The 21,400-nt window shown below is 41.5% G+C and overlaps 1 protein-coding gene across 1 annotated transcript in view; it reads right to left on the reverse strand.

Annotated features, from left to right (window-relative positions):
• The window catches only part of ZRSR2 (zinc finger CCCH-type, RNA binding motif and serine/arginine rich 2), a 162,492-nt gene that overhangs the window by 117,235 nt on the left and 23,857 nt on the right, over window positions 1–21,400 (reverse strand). The window contains exons 3-5 of the mRNA XM_085622211.1: window positions 16,468–16,555; window positions 11,717–11,825; window positions 10,773–10,859 (exon numbers count right to left, since the gene is read on the reverse strand). Of these exons, the coding sequence (XP_085478337.1) occupies window positions 10,773–10,859; window positions 11,717–11,825; window positions 16,468–16,555 (284 nt within the window). The remainder of the gene's footprint in view (window positions 1–10,772; window positions 10,860–11,716; window positions 11,826–16,467; window positions 16,556–21,400) is intronic.

Here is a 21,400-nt window from a genome sequence, read left to right on the forward strand (position 1 = left end):
TCTTTATCTTGTGGAGGGGCATCACCAGTGCTCTGAGAGTTGTCCCTTTTGCGTGAAGTAGCTACCACTAGAGTCAGAAGAAGCTGGCCCCAGATATAGAGTGGGTCAGTTGGGAAAGCCTTGTATTTCTTATCCACTCTTGGTGTAATGACCCTAGCTCAAACTGGGTCATGGAAGATGTCTGGGGTGTGATGGAGCATGCCTTTAAGCATCACAGCATTGTGTGGAGGAAAGGGTCTCAAAAATGAAATCATCCTCTATTCATCCTCTAATAGCTTGGTATGCAGATCCACTTTATGAAAGGTACTACCATACCAATGATGTCATGGTAGGAAGCAGTACCATCGGGAGGGGAGGGTTCTGCAGGGTATAGGTTAGGATCTGTATCTGCTGGTGAATCAGTATCATAGGTATCCCAGGGATCATCCTGAGGTGGGAAGACAAAGCTATCCCCATGGCCCTGTCCCCCTATATCTGAATGAGGTGACCCTTGAGGTGTGTATGATATAGGGCCAGCTGGAGAAGCAGGAGGTGAAGGTGAGTTTTGAGGAGCAGGTAGGGGTGGTGAAGTAGTGAAATGAAAAGTGCTTGTAGTCTTGTCCATTCTCTTCCGCTGCTTTGGTGGAGGTGACATGTCTAAGGCTTCTCAAAGATACAGTTGCCGTTTAGATGTTTGAGCAGCTGATCCAGGGAGGCAGGTGATTATCTGGTATGTATGTGGAGGGATCTTTAGGTGTTTCTGATGGGTATCAATCTCTTCTTGTAGTTTTTGAAGGATCAGTATGACAGTCCCTGATCCTTAGCAGAACTTGCTGCTGGGTGCCGATGGTCTCGGCTCTGACGCCGATGGCCTCTGCTCCCACGCCGATGGTTTTGGCTCCGACAGCAGTTTCTGATTCAATGTCAAAGTTGTCGGTGCCAAAGGTTGGCCCGACTTCGAGGCAGGAGCAGGTAGTGTTGAAGTAGAATGTTTTTTTCTGTTCCGATCTAGGACTGGGCGTTCTGTTTGAAGTTTTCGGCCGGTGCTGACCATGGCCCGAAGGCAGTAGTGACCTGGTAGTCTGTTTGTGGCGCTCCAGAGTAACTGTTTGACCAGTGATGAGGTAGGGGAGGGGGGTACAGTACTCCCGGCTGGCTGCGCTAGCGAAATAGCTTGGATTTACAGTTTGGAGCCGGAGCTGTCATCAGGGAAGAAGGTCCCTTCGTCCGCAAGCTGATGCTTGCGCATGGTGTTCTCCCTTGATGCCAAAAAGTCTGGTGTGCCTTCTTCGCACCATCTTGACATTTTGAGTAATTGAGCTTGACAGTCACAAAACGTTTTCTTCGAACCGAAGGAGCAGCAGCAAGGTTTTTTAAATGCTAATTCGTAACTATAACGTGTGTGAAACCTATGTTTTTTTCAGTGAATTTGTACGGTTTTTTAAATGCTAAGTTATGTTTTTTTGTTGTTTTTTTTTCAGGTTTTACACCGTGCGTGCACCGTGCGCCCACAGTTCGCAGTGCGCGCAGGGTGCGCGCACCAATCGAATGTTTTTTTTTTTTAAATGTGTTTTTTTCTCCCTTGGGGGTCCTTCTGTGACCCCCTGACCAAGGCTAGGGGGTCAGGAACTGTCCACTCTGCCCCCTTTTCACGTTCTCCACCTTTCTTTTTCACCCCCTCAGACTGCGAGAGACAAAATGGCGGCCGACACTTCCTGGTTTCGACCGATTCGAATGTTTACCGACATCTTTCAACCAATCAGAATTGCGCTCGCGCACGGCAGGGTGCGCGCACAGTGCGCGCACGGTGCGCGCGTATAGATATTGATATGCTTTTAAATGCTATTTTCTCAGGAAATACTGAACAGATTTACACCAGACCTGCAAAAGGCACTTCCTTGACCTTATGGCTACCTCTCTGCCAAATTCCACGTAATTCTGTTCAGCCGTTCGGGCTGTAGCTGCGACTCAAGTTCCTATGGAAAAATGCATGGGGAAAACGCGTTTTGGGACCCCCCCTTTTTCTCGGCGCCCGCTTGACGAATCACCCCGAGACTTTCAGGGTAGGAGCTGAACGGAGCGCCCCATTTGTTTCGAAAATTTCGCGAGGATTCGTCAACCGGCGCCAAAGTTATTCAAAATAGAATTTTGAGATTTCCTATGGAAACTAGGTTGTAACTATAACTATCTACTGGCGACCGCCAGTAGATTATATATATATATATATATATATATATATATATATATATATATATATCGACAAACACACACATTGTTTGGATTAAAACGCACAGTTTAGTACTGTTATCTCTTTCTCAAACAGCACTTCAATTACACGATACCTTGTGAATGATTTCACCGTATTAAGCTTTGCCATTTGATTGCGTGTCATGTTTAGAGCATACATGAATGCTCTCCATCTTAAAAGCCAAAGTCAAAGCAACATCCAATTTTTCCAATTGTCGCTGAATTCTCCACACAGCATGAGACAACAGGGCTGCTAACAAAATCAAATCATCAACTGCTTTGAACCTGCCCAAGGTAAAAAATATATTTGGGATACAAGTGCACATTAAAAAGCATGAGGCAGGTTGATTCATTTATGAGGCGAAAGAGCACAGTTTAAGGCATTTAACAATTCAAAGATTTTTTAAGTATCACTAGTTTTGTGAAATAATGTTTACTTTTCGTGTTACATTTTCTTTAAAAAGTTAATCGACCTTTTACTTAAATAATTTGGCAAGTGGTATGTTTGGTGCATGCTGCAACTAGTGTGTATAAATATTGATCTGCACCATTTTTTTTTATATTAGTCAACTGAGTTAAACACAATAAGAAAGTATGCACTGTGTCAATATTCCTCCATCCACAGAAGACCTATATCACTGAAAAAGATACATCTTGACGAATCGGCCAGGCACAGGACAGCTGTGTCACCTTTTATGTAAGAGTTTGGTTAAGGAGCAGCAGTAAGAATCTGATACAGCCTAAACATCATTACACATTTAGAAACATAATATAACCCATTACAATTAAAAACAGCATCATTTACACATACGATGAGAACATGGTTATTACACCACAAGGGTTTCCCATAACAAAAATAAAGCATTTGTGACAATTTTAGATGTTTGTATTAAGACCGAAATCCCCCTTAAATGTAATTTCATTTCCACTATAGGAGGAAGACAACTATGATATAATAGCTTATGAAAACTGCCAACAGAAGAGAAAATGTGCATAATTTTAAATGACAAGGGTGTTTTTTCTGCATATGATATTCATCAAGCTTTACATTGCCAACAGTGGTATTTTAAGAGATTTCCAAAATTGGGGAATAGAAAACAGTTCACAAATATCTCCTCAACTTTGCAATAGGTTATCCCTTTCTCTTTTTTGACAGTTTGAATAAGACAGTGCACAGGAGTAAAGGGCAGGTTAAGACTGACTTCAGCGATTGCTGTATTTTTAGCCCAACAGTGTACGCAAATATATGCATGTTAGAGGATGTAGGATGGGTCGTGTAGAAAGTGGGCCGAGTACAACAGTAATGGCAGAGGGTTATGTGTTTGTCAGCTGATCTCACGTCCACCTTTGAGTTCTTTCCATTAGGGTGGGAATATTCTAAAGCATCTAAGACAATAGGAAGATTATCATTATTAGGACACCTGAGAGTTCACTGAAAGACGTTCCTCGGCATACACTGGGCAAACTAAATATTGGCACTGGTACCGACAGCAATGAAAGAAAGAGTGTTGAATAGCTCACAAATGTGATGTAGCCCAAGGAGCTGCCTAGCAGACATCTTTAAGAATCAACTGATTCTAAAACACTGACCCTACCTTGGCCCGGCTCATTTTGGTGGTACGGGGTTGGGGGGCTTAGAGGGGATCACTAAAAAAAGGCCCAAATAGAAGGTGCAAAGAACCAAGAGTACTTGTAAAAAGCAATTGGATCTCTCGCACCTACAATGCCACCATTTCAACAAAACAGGATTCTCCTGGCCTATGGTAGTCTCCTGTACAATAAGCAAACACTTATTTTATAGCATCCTTAAAAGGAAATGCTCAGCATTCTTTTTTTGAATTTGCAAACTCCAATCTCTACATGCATGAAAAGAAATCTAGAGGAAACTGATGTGACCTCAAAACAAATTAGCTCAAGGAAAAGAAATAGCATTAATATTTTCACATGGACACGATACTTAGCTGTAACATTGGTTTTCCAGTATGGATATCTTCTGTAAATCCAAAAACCAAGTGAGGTGTCCTGGACACTTTTAACGAAGAGGAACCCCCACGCAATTATGAAAAATCTTCTAGAGGTATAAAAAAAATCCTTTTTGATTAAAACCTATTTGAATGCAAATTAAAAACATGTGGAAGAGAACTGCTGAACAACCACACTTATTTTCGTCCTTTCAAAAGAGAAGAGATAACAGAAAACAGTTTCCATCAAAACAACCTTGTAGTGACAAAAAAAAACAACTGCACTGGTACTTTAAAAAAATACAATTAACTACATAATATGACCAGGCAGCACAGTAGCACCGGTATCGTCTGTTTATATGGACAATCCACTACAGAATAAAGGATCTAAATAAAAAAGCTTCCTTTCCATTGGTTTTATTGGGCTGTGTGTGTGGGAATGTAAACACAACATTTATGAACAACAACTTCTGTTTTGGGTAACTGAAAACTCCTTCTACTTCATGGCATATCCATTAATATTCATAAATACTGAAAGAGGTAGAGGGGCATAAGGAATGCAAACAAGATAAATAGACTGAGATGTCATAAACACCTAAGGCTGTATTATACTGAGAGCCTCTGGTGTTTTACGGGTGTGCTTGTTTTTTGCTGTTTTGGGCCCTTGTGTGGCCCCACTCCAACACAAGTGGGCCAATGGGGAAAGCCTTTGCAACCACTAGATATTACAAATGCAGGGTCAAAGAAGCCCTCAAGTGGTGCACTAATTGCGTGCCACATATGAGGTGGGCCACTGTTGGTGCACCCCCGAGGGTGCCCCGTTGGAAGGTGGCAAGGGGGGCCCAGGAACCGCCCAGGCAGGTGTGGTCACGCACAGCATCTGTAGGCAAGGGAACGCCTGTTCTCCTGGCAAAGTGATCTTGGGTTTTCAACTGTAGCGTAAGGTGAAATTGCATCTACAAGCAGCCAATTACTATTTTCTATTGTTTTTCACAGTACAGGTGCAAATTTAAACCTGCACTGTGAACAGTGCATTTTTTTGTAACAAGGCACACAGTCTTGATCTACTCTGGGAACCCTCAGACAAGGGTGCGGCAAGGAACAAACAGGCACAGTGCACTCTAACTATAATTCAAGCTCTGAGGGTCATTCACAAAGTATGACACAGGAGGTAAAATAAGGGTAGAACACTATAAGGATTCTTTACCAATTTACATATTTTTACGCAAGGGAAACTTAGCTTCTTATACCTCTGCAAAGCTTCAGTGTCCTGCCACAGCTAATGGTCTGTTGACCGGTTAGTGACGTTTAAAAATCTCTATCTTAACTTCGTAGCCCTTCACATACAATGTTTTCAAAAAGCTTGCCTATATTATTCAGGAAAAAATAGTCCAGGTGGGATATGTCAAGGCCAGAAGTTCTGTCTTTTATTCTGGGATAAGGCTTTATGGATATCCAAAGGACTAAACATGGTAATTCCTCACTTGAGTTGGTAAAATGTGTCTATAATACAGCAGGCTTTGATCAAGTAGAACCTACAAATGACAACTCATTATCGTAATGTATCTTGCAAAATGTTGCTAAAATGATCGAAACATTATTCCTCTGGAATACTACTGTCTAGATTTGCAGACTGGACTCTCAATTGAGCTGCAATTGGTCTGAAGAATCTGGTTATATTTGTATCAATTATTGCTTGAGGTTACTGCTCTCATTTATTTTCAGAATTGTTCGACTCTGGGTAATAGTAATATAGGTTATATAAAGTGCTTAGCAAAAGCATAACTGAGGTATTTAGTCCAACACAAAAAACAAGCTGTTATTCTTCTTATAAATATTATTATTGTTGTTAACTGGGGCTGGACTGACCATTCTGCCACCCTGTCATTTTCCCTTTGGGATGTATGGTAAGATGCTTTCAGGGCAGGATGGGTGCCACAATCCAACCATGTTCCTATGGCACAGCTCTAATCATAGCGACCTGCAGTGTGGAACTGGTTTTAAGATTTTTGTCACAGCTGATTTTGGGTCCCAGTTCTGCCCTATTATTAACCCACACTTTGTGTATGTTACAACATTGGCTGTTTAGTTACGGCATATTTATGGAACGTATGCATCTGTTATGGCACAGTAAACAGAAAACAAAGCAGTAGAATCACTAAAGAACACTCAGCTCAACCATGCTTGTGAAGCCCCAGATCACTAACCCATACAGCGTGCTGCCCTCAGCCTTAGCCCATGTGAAATCATCAGGAAGAGAGATGCGGTGATCCAATGTAGGGGATCCCTCCACTACTTTTCGTACAAAAAAATGCTAGTCCCAGGTGTTTGCTAGTGCTTTCTGCCTCTCTGGAGTCAGCAGATTGGGGGTAAACCTAACATACCCTGCACATCTGCCACCCCAGAGGAGCAGGAAGACTTCTGAAGTCCTCAGTGGGGGAGGAGCAATGGGGGGGGAAAGGGGGGGGGTTGATGACACTTCTCAAATATCCCTGGTGTCTACTGAGTCAACCCCTGCTCAGCTTTGACTACTGTACTACTGTAGCAAACCCCGTGCAGGGTGTAGGAACCCACAACAGAAAAGTTCCATTAGAAAGCGGAGATTATCCCTTTTAAAAGTTACTTTTCATGTTGTAGTCAGAATGGAGCTACAAAGACTGAAAGAAAAAAAGCCAAAAGATTCCTTCCATTTTCATTTTTAGTATTGGTAACATCAGTGGACCCTGCACGCTGAACGGCCATTCACAAACAAAATAAGAAAAAAGATTCATACTGTAGGGGAAGCTCTTCCAGAGGAGCCTGAAGTGGGTAACTGTAAAAGAAAGTTCTCTGGTCCAAGCGCCATATTTTTCCTAGCCTTGGGGCAAGGATGTGGCCTCCACATGCTCCGCAATGCAGAGGTCGTGGATGGCACATCGTCTGCACTTAAGGCTTCAAACCTTGGCTTGATGAAAAATAAGACCAAGAATAGTTCATTTTAAGACACCCTGCTACGGCCAAGTGAAACTTAATGAAAATAGCTTAAAAATCTGATTCCAGAAATTACACAAGAAAAATGCTGAATTCTTCATACATGAATAGCAGACGTTACCACATAAATATATATTTTTTCCCTCAAAATATACTAAAAGCCGGTCTGCGAGTGCAAAAGTGGCAGCCTCAAGAACATCAGGAACCAGTAGATAGTATGGTGTACTATAAAGACTGAAGTTGATTAATTGCGTGCCTTGTTGCTCAGACAGAACACTCTATCAAAGTTTTTTTGGGGCCATTAGGCAATTAGTAGAGACTCAGAAACACCTTCTGACTTTGGTACAATAGGTAAAAATATTGATTATTGGCACAGACATCTTTATAGCATATCAAAACCGTGACCAACTGAAAAGCACAATAAAAAACGCCTTACCTGAAATGGAAAAGGCATTAGCTTTGCATGTTGCCTAAAGGTTCCTGGTCCTGAGGACCTTGTCCACAGTTGTCAAGACTGGCTGTGCAGTTACCATTATTGTAACCCTACCAGTTATCTCTTAGGTATTTTACTTTCTTGAAGCTTGATGAGGGAATGCATAGCATACCTATCTGCACGGTCTTGACACAAAGAAGAAGGAGCAATGGACTTTCAAATGAAAGTTAAACATTAGCCACATACAATGTAAAGTGAGGAAACTGTGACTGAACTTGCTTTTTTGCTGAATGCTTACTAATTGTAAACATGAGCACTGGGGGAAGAGCACAGGAGAAATAGTCTTGCACTTCAGAGCTTAAAGTTATGGAAAAGTAGATCCTTGCCTGGTGCCCATTCACTAATACGAACAATGCTGGTGAGCAAAGGTTCAACCAGATATTCACATACTTGATTCAAGAGGCTATTTATTCGTATGTGATCCAAAGCACGTTACATAAATTTACCAGGATTGTGTCAGTCCCAGATTAATCGGCTAGACCAACCTAGCACCAGAATAAAAATAAAGACAACAGCACAAAACTTCTACCTAGAGGCTGTAAAGTGCCCTGACCTTGACTATCTGTATATCCAGCAGTAAGAACAGGTACTTTGAGGGAAACATGTTGCGGCTCTCCTTATGCTGTAGGCCCCCTAAAGTGGTGATTTTTGAGGTTGAGATCCTTCATTACAATATACTCTCGTGCAACAGTTGAATACTTCAACCTTATGTTCTCCACCACCCATTTGACTTAATGTACATTCTATGACCTCAATGGATCGCAAAACGACATTGGGTCATTTAGAGGGAGCAGAAAACTTGTTTGGCCATTCAGGCGTTATAGGCCTTGACAAGCCGGGAGAAACTATCTATTCGAACACTTTTAAGAAAAAAAAGTGTGCAATTATCGCTACAATGTTAATGTTAATGGAATTTATAAAAGCGCACAAATACCCAAGGGTGTCTTGGCGCTAGGGACTACAATCAGCATGCTCTGTGCCTAGTTCTGGAACAGCCAGGTTTTTATTTTTCTCCTGAAGCCCGTTAAGGAGCAGGCGTCCCCAAGTTCCAGTGGAAGGGAATCCCAAAGTTTAGATGTACCATAATGAAAGCTGCGGCCACCCCAATGTGCAGTACGGATTCTAGGCAGCAACAGTAGTCTTGCCCCCATCGACCGAAGATGTCTGGTCGGTTGGTACCATACAAAGAGATTCTGAAGAAAAGAGGGGCCTGTATGATTCAAGGCCTTGTAGGCAAGACACAATGCCTTGAATTTGATGTGCTGAAGTACAGGATGCCAGTGCAAATTGCGGATTTCATTATATACCATTTTATGCCTGGGGATATTGAGCAGTAGACGTGCCGCAGAGATTTGAACCATGTGAAGCTTCTTTAGGCACTGCTTCTGGGCATTCAAGTGTAGACCATTGCAGTAGTCTAGTTTTGATTGAATAAGAGATGTAACTACTGTTTTCCTAGTATCCGTCGGGTTATACGGAAGTATCTTCCTTATTTTCTTTATAAGAAAATATGAGGCAGAGTCAATGGCGTTAGTCTGTTGATAGAGTGTTAATCTATTGTTAATCAATACGCCCAAAGTTTTTACTTTGGCTGCTGGTTTGAGAGGTATGCCCATCTCCGCCGGCCACCACAGATTGCTCCAGGTTGGCTGCATGTTGCCAAAAATCAAAACTTCTGTTTTTTCGGAATTAAGTGTGAGGCAATGTGTACTCATCCATTTGTTAATAGTACACATGCAGTTTTGAAACTGCTGAAAAGGAGAAGTTTGATGTTTATATGCAGCTACCACAATCTGGGTGTCATCGTCGTATGACGTCAGACTAAACCCGAATTACCGGATGAGTGGCGCCAGTTCAGAGACGTAGTTGTTGAACAAAGAGGGGCTCAACGAACTGCCCTGAGGGACTCCACCTGGCAGAACGTAGGGAGCCGAGTCGAATCAGTCAAGTGACACCGTTGATCTCCAATCCTTTAGGAAGGAGGACAGCAGCGCCAGGGCCGCTTCATCCACTCCCAACTTCTCCAACCGATGTTGCAAGAGAACATGATCAACCGTATCAAAAGCGGCAGATAGATCGAGGAGCACAAGAACAGCTGTGCCTCCTCCATCCATCGCTGCTCTAATCTCTTCGGTAGCCTTAATAAGCGACGTTTCCGTACTATGTTCCTTACGAAAACCAAACTGGGAATGATCCAACAAACTATTCTCGCTGATGAATTGTGACAGTTGAATATTCATAATTTTATCTACTATCTTGGCTGGTATTGGTAGTCTGGCAATGGGTCGATAGTTGTTGGGGTTGGTGGCATCTAAAGTGGGCTTTTTTAATAAAGGAAGGATGGACGTTTCTTTCCAACCAGCGGGAAAGATGCCAGAGCTAAACATCAAGTTAAAAATTTCAGCAAGCCCGAGACTCACCAGATCTACTAATTGTTTAAGAAGTGCTGGTGGACATGGGTCCAGAGGAGATCCTGGCCTGGCTTCATTCATTAATATCAAGAAAAACAGGTCCATAAAAATGAATGCTTGTGAAAAAACATCATCAGCAAAGTATTCCTTTATTTAGAGATTTTAGTTGCAGAGAGCTAAAAATAAGTGAAGAAATTACCCAACTTTGACTATGCTACATTTTGGGCCTGTGGAACTCCTTGCCTGTAAAGAAATAGTGCTGCAGTTTTTGTCCACGTAAAACTGTTTCGCCTTTTATTTCCTATGTTTTACAAGTCGGGGAAAAATTATCACTCCATATGCATTTAAACCCAGAGAATGTTAGCTTTCGGAAAAACATTAAAAAATATATTATCATTAATACTTCGCCAATTTTTTCACTACTAAAAAACTGCTCACAGATCCTGTAGACGGTCAAACATATTTGTGATTATTAACAATAATACCACAATAAAGAGTTTACTAGTCTGCCGAATTTTATCAGGCTCTCTAGCCATTAATTTGCAACTCGCCTTCTGTTCAATTAAATAATCAGAGCAAACACCAATAGGTCTTGCAAACAGACCAAAGTACATCATCCGGTATTGTGCTGACTTTCCTACTTCGAGTTGTTTTAATTTTGGTACTGTAAGAGGATATGCAGTGTTTCTATCCTCCAAATGCAGGCATCACCTCTCTCTCCCTCTTCTGCTGCTGCTTCAGGTCTTCTTCTTCTCTCTCTTTTCTTTGCTGTTCTTCCCATTCTTCTTTGATCTTTCGCTTTAAAAGCAAAGCAAAGTGAAGCTTAGTATTGTTCCAGAAGATGGATGTCAAACTATCACTTAACAAGCTATGCATGCAAGAATGAACATGTGAGGTATGAAATGATTTAACGTAAGGCATGAGGAAAAATCCATGGAAAATAGTAAAAAACATAGAGAGAAGCAAAAAAGACAAACATTTAATGATTTCTTTCATCAAGCAAACAGGTGTGACCCAGAGACGATACACCAGAACACTCAACACAAAATCAGCAGAGAGAAATACTGACAAACAGTGGCGTACTAGGGCATACCTGATACAAGGTGCACATAGCAGAAATCAAGATGGAAAATATGCCGCATATATGAGCCGAGGCTTATCAAAATGCCTTAGCAGGAAATGTTACTGAATGGTGCTCTACTTTGTAGATTTTGTTTTTAATTCATAAACTGTAGAGTGGCTAAAATAGATATATATTGCATATATGTATAAATATATATGCTGTTTTTGCTTTTTGGGGAGGTTTTACCTTATAATGCCATATTATATATATAGCCTTCTCTATGCAAATTTTCATGATGAAATTATTTTCAGAAATAAAAATGGAATTATTTAAACATGTGTTCAAAGTCTCGGCACACATGAAGACATTCAACAATCTATGGCTATCGAAGAAAATACAAGCTGCAGGGCACTTATTATACAGTTTTACTGCATTTAAAATCATTTCTTGTTCTGCTATCACAGTGTATCGGGAAAACAGAGCTTCCAATCCAATTGTGACTACATTATTAAACATATTTAATAGTAATCCAGATTTCTGGCGATTCTATCAGGAAACTTGGTGAAGGTAAAACTACATCAGAAAGCAGTACCTCTTCTTCTTCCTGCCGCCGCTTTGCAGCCTCTGCTCTTTCCTTTCTTATGCTGAATTCTTCATTAGCCGTTTGTTCCCTCAGGAGCCATTCTTCATGAAGCCTTTTCCTAACAATACATGTAAATGTTAATTAGGGAAATTAGGCTTTTGGAAAGAAAACATAAAACAGACTAAAGAAATGTAGTTGAGATGACAAGGGGTGGTTGTGTTGGGTGGAATGAGAGGGGAAGATTGCTATTGATTAACTATCCCCCATCAAATACAATGAAAGCAGACTGCCAAAGCACCCACATCCCCCATACACCAAGGCAGGAAATGTTACACAATTTGATAACAGCTATCCAACCTGGCAGAGTCCTCACAATATTATGCAACGGAATTCTTCCTTTGCAATCAAAGTGTATCTTAGAAAACGATTCTCCCACCACACTAGTGGAGAATAGATTTGTGAGATGGCTGGTTAGTGTCCCCATAAGTTCTTCTTTGCTCCTTCTTAGGCTGGACTTTGGGCTAAGATCACTCTCTGACACAGTGTGATTGCTCCCCCTTCTCTATTGGAGAAGGATCTGGGCGACCCTGGAACTCGAGCCTTATCGGCAAGATCTGGAGGAAATTCTCGCCCATGCTGGCTCGAGTAGTATCCAATGGATAAAGTATGTGAAGACCATCTTGTGAGAGTTGGTGACAACAAGTTTAGAGTGTGTATCTGGTGTGGCGGTATGGGTTTCGACGGTTCTTGTTAAAACAACCTATAGGGCATACCGGGACTCCCTCCTTCATTTGCAGGAGACCCATGGTACATTGACAAACACATTTTGTGCGGTTAAGGATATCTACATGATAGTGGATTTTCTAGATGGGACTGAGTGTCCCTTGGCTAACCGACTTTACTTGCAGTTTCATTATGGCACCGTGCCCGTTGGTACTTTCACTGCCAAATGGTCACATGTTCCAAGGGAATTAGATAGGCAGTGTCCCTATTGTAGCGCTGACTATGAAACCACTGAGCATGTTTTATTTTTCTGCCCTGTATTTAAGAACTATAGGAGGCATTGGATAATGCTGCTGTGCCAGAACCTGGGAGTAAGGGCATACAAAGTGGTCCTTAGGATGTTTACATTTGACACTAGCAAACCGCTAGTCTTTGCACTTATTCTGTATTTAATAGGAATTTGGAGAACAAGGCGAAAACGTGGGTGCTGTAACCATGAGCGAGCCTGGTGGCAATCCTAACAACGGCGGATGCAATTGTCTCTCGATTAAAACTGACCCAACAATATGTTATATATATGTACTGTTGTTTTAAATTGTTTTATAGTATCAGCCATTAGTCATGAGTTTTCCTGTTACAATCTTAGGAATTCTTATGTTTGAGGCCTGAACCTTATCTATTGTCTAATGTTATCAATAAATGAATAGCCGTATTCATTGAATAGTCAATAGAAGGGGAGTGTACCCCCGCAGGGCCAAACTCTCCCAGATGCAAAGTCTTTCCACTCTTCTGCGGTAGAGCATTGCCCCCAATCTTGACCCTGTCCCCAAGAGCATTCCAGGTACTTTCTCGATTGAAAGTCACTGCTGGATAGGTGGGAACAATTCCTGTCTCAGAGAAGGGACCTTTCAGGAGAAGCAATTTATCTAGTGGAGCGATTCCTGCAAAGGCATCACAGCAATCATTATCATGAATTACTTAAGGATAGGTCCTATTAGAAAAAGGACAATCTTTTCTGTTCAGGAGTGACTTTTCTGTCTATCTTTGTGCCTGGAGTGCTGAAATTTAGGCCTCATTTTCTGGTGCGGAAAGGCCAGAAAATATCCTCTGGTCGTGGGGGCAGGCCCATTCGGTGCCAGGGACCATGTTAATGGAAATCCCATGACAGAAAACGATATATTTTATTGGCAGCAAAACAGAGGAGCTGGGACCTTGCTGCACAATGGTGAAAGAGACTTGCAGTTCTGGGAACATGCCACCCCAGAATGACCTTTATAGAATTGCCAGTGTAAACTGATCGTACCAATCTGCAAAAATGGTTTACATAATTGCAGCTGTAAATACCGATTGTATAAGCTTTAATAAAGGCAATCACAGAAGGTAAACATTCATAAAAACTTAACAAAGTGTCAAAGTGTAGGTTATGTGCAAGCAAATGAAAGAGAAAAGGCACAATGAAGATGAATGTGTTGGTTGCTAAAATGAGTGATATACCTATAAATGTAAAACTTATAACATATCTCATGAGCATTTGCTTGTGTTGCCGTCTTGGGAGGCACCCATCAGAGAAGTCTTCAAGAACTGATTCCATTCAGTCTGTAACCACCTGCTTTCCAGATTAGAAGGATTGGGAAAACTAACAGGCTGCATCAAAAGCCATGCCAGACTGGTTACTGCACACAGTTAGGGCTCTTTAACATCCCAAGACACAGAAGAATCACTGCAGTTGTCTTATAGACTATCTCAGTTGCTTTCAATTGAGTCGACCATAAAATCTTAGCTGACCTCTTCACAGCAGTTAAGTTTTAAGAAAGTCAACTAGTTTTCCTGATTTTCTAGTAATCTGCCCTCCTTCCTATCTCAAATTCCTGTGGCTACTTTCATCTCCAAGTTTTTAAATATTTGTATTGAACACCCGGAAAAGCTGATTGGAATCTTTGGCTTTAGAATACATTTGGTATTTTGTTGTAGTTTTTAAAGAGCATCAACTTGGTCCAAAGGCTGTAGTCCACAAGACTGTATGCTATTGACACTTAGACTCTTATCAGACAACCATCAATTAGAAATTGTTCCATAACATTTGCAAACATCTCTGAGTAAAGTTCAACAATGGAAGTTGTTCAATTTTCTTAAGTTGAATGCTGAAAAAGGTGATGATCTTTGGTATAAAACCTTCCCTGAATCATTGCCCATAGACAGTGTCCACGGGTTACAAGTCTGAACCTGTGGACAATGGGAAAGGATAGGTATTGGTTCTAAATCTCAATATAAACTTTGACAGACAAATCAATAGGCGTATGTAGTCATGTTTTTGTAGCTTTGGATGTTCTATGTCTTGCTGTTTGTGCCTAGCAAAATAAATACAACAATGATGGCTGCCAGTATAAATTTGTGTCTCATTGATAAGAAATGGCTATGGACTATTAATGAAACACCTCAAAAGTTACAAAGGAAACCAATAATGTAAGTTTAGCTTGTAAAAAAGGATGCATGTCAGAAACAAGAATGCCACTATATTCAGAGCCACTGGAATTATGCAATAGTGCAGCCGCGGGTTTTTTCGCATAGTTATGGATTTGCCACATAATCCATCATCTGCTGCATAATCTGCAGATTTTAACCAAAAAGTGTTTCTAGCTCAAGTGGTTCAAGAGTTAATAAAAACGCACAGACAAGTGTTGCTGAGCAGTGGAAGACCCTTTGCAAAGGTTGGCTGGTCACCTTTCTTTTGCTTATTGCTATATTTGAGTGTTAAACTGGAATTAATGATTTGCAACCTATGCCCAGACGTGTGTGAATAAGTGTAAATACATAACAATATAATAAAGTAATAATTTCACAAAGTGTGCCGCAATTTGCTGCATAATTTGCCTTTTCTTGCTGCATACTTTAGTCTACTCTGATGTCTAATTTAGCCCTCTCCTGCCCCATAATTACAGTGGCCTTGACTATAAACAATGGCTCACTGCTCTGTAACTGATTTGTTTCAGAGTTATCAGTTTAATCACTTAGGAAGTTTATGGACCATACAAGGGCTCTTCCTTGTACTTGCTCTTGTTTATTCCACATTTTTGGAAAGCTAAATCAGACGTCTCTTTATTTTCTGAAGTGTTTTTTCTTTAAATCAACGCAAACTTGAGCTAATGGCATATGAATGCTTTATATGAGCACTAGATTACATTTCACATTATAATTTTGTAAGGCACAGAGTGAAGAAGTGATTTGCTCAGAATCATAGGATTTTGAGCGGAGGCCGCAACTTCGAACAGGATCCCAAGTTCCAAAATTAGCAGCTCTGGCGGTTTGGCCACATCTTCTTGGGCCCACTGTATGGAAAGTCACTGCCATTCCAAATCCAAAAGACAAAAAGCTATTATTTTAGTTCAGTTTAGCCCTGAGCGAGTTCTACTTGCAAACATACGCTCAGTGATATTTTAAAAGACATGTTCATATCTTAGGACATTAGTCAGAGAATTTAATTATTTGATAATTTATACTTGAAGAATTTAAGAGGCAATACAAACTAAACACAATAGAATCAATGCCTTTCTTCTCAAGTTCCGTATTGTATTATTTAAATGTTTCTGATATTTGGCAGTCTTTTTTACAGGGTAACATGGGAGCCACATTTTATACATTCATATATTGAAGAGTTGTAACAATCAGAACTAATCCTTAACATAACTCAATCTTTTCTGAGATTTATCAGAAGTCAGGGTAAAATAACGAACCGAACTTGCAAAAATAAAATTAGAAAGTCTGAACAAATAAATGCTTTTTCTCCGCAACTCTATTACATGACACAAGAGTGGCGTGAAGAAACTTCAATAACAGTTTCTAATGATCTATACCAATTTGTATGCTGTGATGGTTGTCCCTGGAGATCCCAGCTTCCAAATATGTTCTAGAGAAATGCCTTTTTTTTCTTTTGGTCAGCACACTACGTCATTACAATAAGTGGCTTCAAGGTGATATGTTTAGGGCTATGTGAAATAACTGAAAAGAATATCACACCTCTCATCATCACCTATACAGACCTTTCAAGCTCGTATTGACTATCTGTTTCCTGCTCCTGCTCCTGCTCCTCCTCCTCTTCTGGCAATGGGTCATCTTCTGCTTCTTTTTCTGGGAGTTTAAGAAATAGCAAATGTAATGTTTAAATATTTTATACAATTGATATGTGGAATTCTGTGAAATGACTAGGCAGAAATCAATTTACCAAACACTTTTTTGTTTCCCTAAATGTTTTAATTCCTTGAATACAGGTTTTTTCATGTGTTTCACATTTATAGAATAGAGACACTGGAGTACAAAATACGTGTTGAAACAATCATCCCTTTTAGGCAGACAAACTTTTAGTGCCAACGAGGGAAGAGTGTAGAATTTCATGCAGGTGCTAATTAATTCAGTTTTGAAAGAAAATGCACTTTCGAGATGTCACATTAGGAGTAAAAAGTATTGTAGGAAATTTGCCTTTTCTGTGTGGTCACCTCAGATCTTTTCATCTTTTGATGGAACATATATTTTTGCTGGTTTTAGAATTATCTGCACTTTAACCTGCTAACCAGTAGTAAAGCGCTCCACCTTTAAACATGGTCAAATTGGCATATTCATAATTGGTACAGATAACTTATATATAAGTCCCAAGTATATGGTACAATATGTACCCAGGGCCTATAAGTTAAATGTCACTAGTGGTCTGCATCCCCTAGTGTGTCATTCACTCCAGTTGCAGTGCAAACATGGCTTCAGGCCTACCAGTGTAGCCTGACTGTAGTAGTGTAAAAACTTCAATTTGACCTGTCAAAATAAACCCTTTTGATAGGTCAAAACCTCCCTTTTAAATAATAAATCACCCCTAATTAGGCGTTGTCGGTGACAAAAGGCAGAGCTCATGTTCCTACTTTTAAATAAAATTGGGACAAGTAGAAATGTTAATATGCCCTTACAGTGACTAGCACCGAAAAGCTATTTCTCACGTGGCAGGCCAGCTGTCTTATACAGAAAACCAGAGTACAGATTAAAAACTCTAAAACTATTTTTCCACCCCCCCCACACCCCCAACAGGCAGGCGTGCTCAAATCACAGCAGGCCTCCTTTTGACATGACATTGTAAAACCCTGCTTGACAGGTCTACTGGGATTTACATATAATGCTGGGGGGTGCACGTAGAGGCAGGGAAACAGGATACCGAACACTTCTTATGTATCCACTGTCTGCTTACAAGAAACCCCTGCTTTGTTCTATCAGACTTCTGTTTCTGTGTTTATTGTGTGCATGGTGATTGCCACAAACTGGATTTTAGTGTTAGATGTGGGAGACACTGGTATTACCATAGTACACTCACCACACACACACCCAGCCCTCAGAGACAACGTGTGACCGAATACTTCTGCCATTTTTTTTTAAATGTCCAAAGTGGGTAAGGTTGGCCCTAGGAACCATTACCCCATTGGTTTGGGTGTGCCCAGGAGTAATTTCCATCCACTAGCTCGTGCCAGGCATAAATGTGGCATCTCCAGACATTCACTTCAGAACACTCCTAGACCTTATGAAGATCAGAAGGGGACTTAACCTCTTGTCTGTGACTTGAGAAAAGCCCAGAAAGGGCTGGACCTGCTCTCTCGTGCACCTAGGACAAAGAAATGCACTCTAAGGACCATATGAGTGAACTCCTTTCAAAGCTACAGGGACACAGCAATCTACAAGAGGCCTTTTCCTGCAACTACTCAGCTGACCAGAGACAACTGGCCCTGGACTTGACCTTGCTGTTCGGCCTCTGCCTAACACCATGTGACTCTCTAAGGGCCTTCCCTGATGTCCTGGTGGGCTTTAGGACAAACCTGATTGGTGTATCCAACCTGCACTCCATCGTGGCCAGCCTCAAATTGCACCTAGGTCCTGCTCTTTCACAACCATTGGCTAGCATTGGTACTTTGTGCTTCTTGGCGCTATTCCTACTTAATACTTTAAAAAAATCATATCTCTGGTTCCCCTTATTGAATGTGTAGGAAAGTAGGATCTGCTTCTTATGGTTACCCCCACTTTTACTTGATGTGATGCTGTTTTTGACTAATCTGACTGGGATCCTGCTAATCAGAACCCCAGTCTATATGCTTTCTCCCTAAATTGTTGTGTCCAGTACTTAGGTACATCCAAGACTGGATACTGGGGTACCCTTATAAGTCCCTAGTATATGGTACCCATGTGCCCAGCATGGGCATAAGCAGGTATTATGCCACCCATGAGATACCATTCAAAATGGAACTACAGGCCTGCCATTGCAGCCTGTGTACGTTGTGCATGCACCACTTAATAAAGCTATAGGTTTACTATATCTAAAGGCCACTGCACTTAAACCCTATAAGTCACCCCTATAGCAGGCCTTTACAATCTTGAGGGCAAGGTGCTTGGTTCTAAGTGAGAGGGTGCACCTGCACAAGCAGGATACCCCTGCAGCCTACGGAGTCCATTTTCCTTGGTTGTCAGTGAAGCAGCCATATACTATATAGAGGGGCACCGCGAAATCGCGTGATGACCATCACGACAAAGGCTACAACAAATGCTATCATGTTTGGTATCACACATGTTGGAATCATACCTCCCACACCGTAAATGGTGTGGGAGGTATGATTCCAAGCACTGGAAGAGCCCTCTGTTAGGCTCTCAGGGTCCCCAGTACCAGCCTTCTAGTCCCGGACAGCACAAAATGGTTGCTGCCGACAAGAGACACATTTCTGCCCTCCTGCTGCTGAGCCAAGCTCAAGCAGAGGATGGAAGAACAATAGGCATCCTGTCACAAGAAGATGTGACCACCTCCCAGACAGGATTTAGTGTATTAGGGCTGGGTGGGTGCGCTTGCCAATGCAACTACTTCGGCCGGTCTGCAGATCCTGAGCTCCTCCAGACTCCATGGTCTCTGCAACACAGGTGGTGGTTTTCCCCAGCTCCCAAGGCCTGCTCTACCCTCTCACCAAGTTTGAGGGTCCTGGTCATCCTCAGCCTTTCCTGGTCCTTGCAACTGGAGAGTCAAGGTCACCGTCATCTTACCTAAAGCACCCGACATCGGAGGGCATCCTTCCAAGTCTCCTGGTCACCCCTGAGTGACATAGACTCTGTCCCCTCTGCTTTCAGGTACTCCTCTTCAAGAATCCACATCTGGATTCCTCCGGACACTTTCTCCTCTTCCAGCAGCAGCTCTTTCCTGAAGTCCTGCATTGGGTTCGATGGCGGTTTCCGAAGCCACTTCACACCTATGCACCCGGCTTCCCTGGGATAGGTAACTTGGCTACCAAGGTATCCACGGGTGGGGTGGCTCTCCAACCTTCTGTCTTCCGCAGGGTTTCTTCAGGGCCCACTGAGAAGGGTCCCTAATCTTTAAAAATCCAACCGTGACTTGCGCATAGACTTGCACGGAGCACGCAGTTGTGTTCACACACTGCACGCGCTCTCCGTGGGGTCACTATTTACTTACCTTGGGTGGTTCTGTGGGTTCCCAGCAATTCTACGTCCTCTCGACATTGTCTTGACTCAAGTCGTAGTTCTTATACCACTTTCTTAGTATATAGGTTGGTCCCCCCTGGGGCCCACTGTGTATTAGTGCTATTTACTGTGATTTCTGTGCTTTAGTATTGTATGCTTTGTGTCTATCTCCCAGTGGGAGATACTGTAGCATACTAGATGGTGTTATATAATAAATACATATTTTTACACATACTTTGTGTGGGTCTTTCATTTAATCTATATTATAAAATGGCATTCTGGTAAAACAAGCTACTTCACACATTTTCAAGACTAAGCTTGAAGGCTGCACTCCACAGCTACCACTTGGATAGCTTTCTAAGGTTGTCTGAGACCTCTTAAATCATCATAAGGGTTGGCTGGACTTGTGCAAGGTGCCCACTTACATTAGTGGACATCATATAACAGGCCAGCTTCTCACAGAATGTTTTTCATTTTCGTATCATTGGCTTAATAATCTTTACTCCATGTTTCTAATCCAGTTTTGTTGCTGTTGTTGTTTTGAATTTGAACTGTATTGCTGTTTTGGTACAGCATAAATACTTTACACATGGCCCTTAGTTAAGTCTGTCTGCTCTATGCAATAGCTACCAAGGGGGTGAGATCAGGTTGATTAAAGGACTATGATGGTTCACCCTGACAAGGGCTGTGAGTATTCCTTCAGGTAGGTAGTCACCAAACCAAATTATTAATCCTCTTTCTTACATGTGTGCATCAGTTTGAAATCACATCTGATTGTTGACACTGTTGGAGTGTGGGAAACCTTTAGGAGCATAAGTCATGTTTATGTGGGAAATCATCTTTGAGCATCAACAGGTTTGTAGAGCTCAAGTAGATTCAAAAACACATTTAGGAGCAAAACTAACACTTAATTCCACACACACTTCTGGGTGCAAACCACCTATGGTGCAATTAGGCTGCACTGTAGTAGCATGTTTTAGGTGCAAATCCACAGTAGGTACAAAATCACCCTTAGTGCATCAACAGCATAAGCACGAAAACAGTTTTAGGAGCACAAAAATACATTTAGGAGCAAAAACACATTTGGGGGTGAAACACTTTCAGGAGCCAAAAAGCCTGTTCTCTACAGTACATGGACACTTTGTTTCACTGGTACAGAAAGGATGCTTTGAGCATACAGACTAACACACTAAAACACTCCTCTTGCCTGATTCAAAACATGAATTACACTTTCTCGAGGAATGGCTTGAAAAGGCTGACCCAAACTAACCTGTGGCTGATTGACAGTGTCTCAAGACTTCGCTCTAGGTAGTTTTTGGTATTGATGACATGATCTCTCCCAATCTGCTAAAGCGGTCTGTAGCCATACCTAAAAACAGGCCATAAACATACTGGTCCAATATCCAAAAGGCTGCTATTAAGCAAATTTACTGAAGGATCTCCTTTTGGACAAATATTTTGAATTATATACAAACATAACCTACTTTC

Source organism: Triturus cristatus, chromosome 8, assembly GCF_964204655.1.
Source record: "Triturus cristatus chromosome 8, aTriCri1.1, whole genome shotgun sequence".
NCBI classification, from domain to species: Eukaryota; Metazoa; Chordata; class Amphibia; order Caudata; family Salamandridae; genus Triturus; species Triturus cristatus.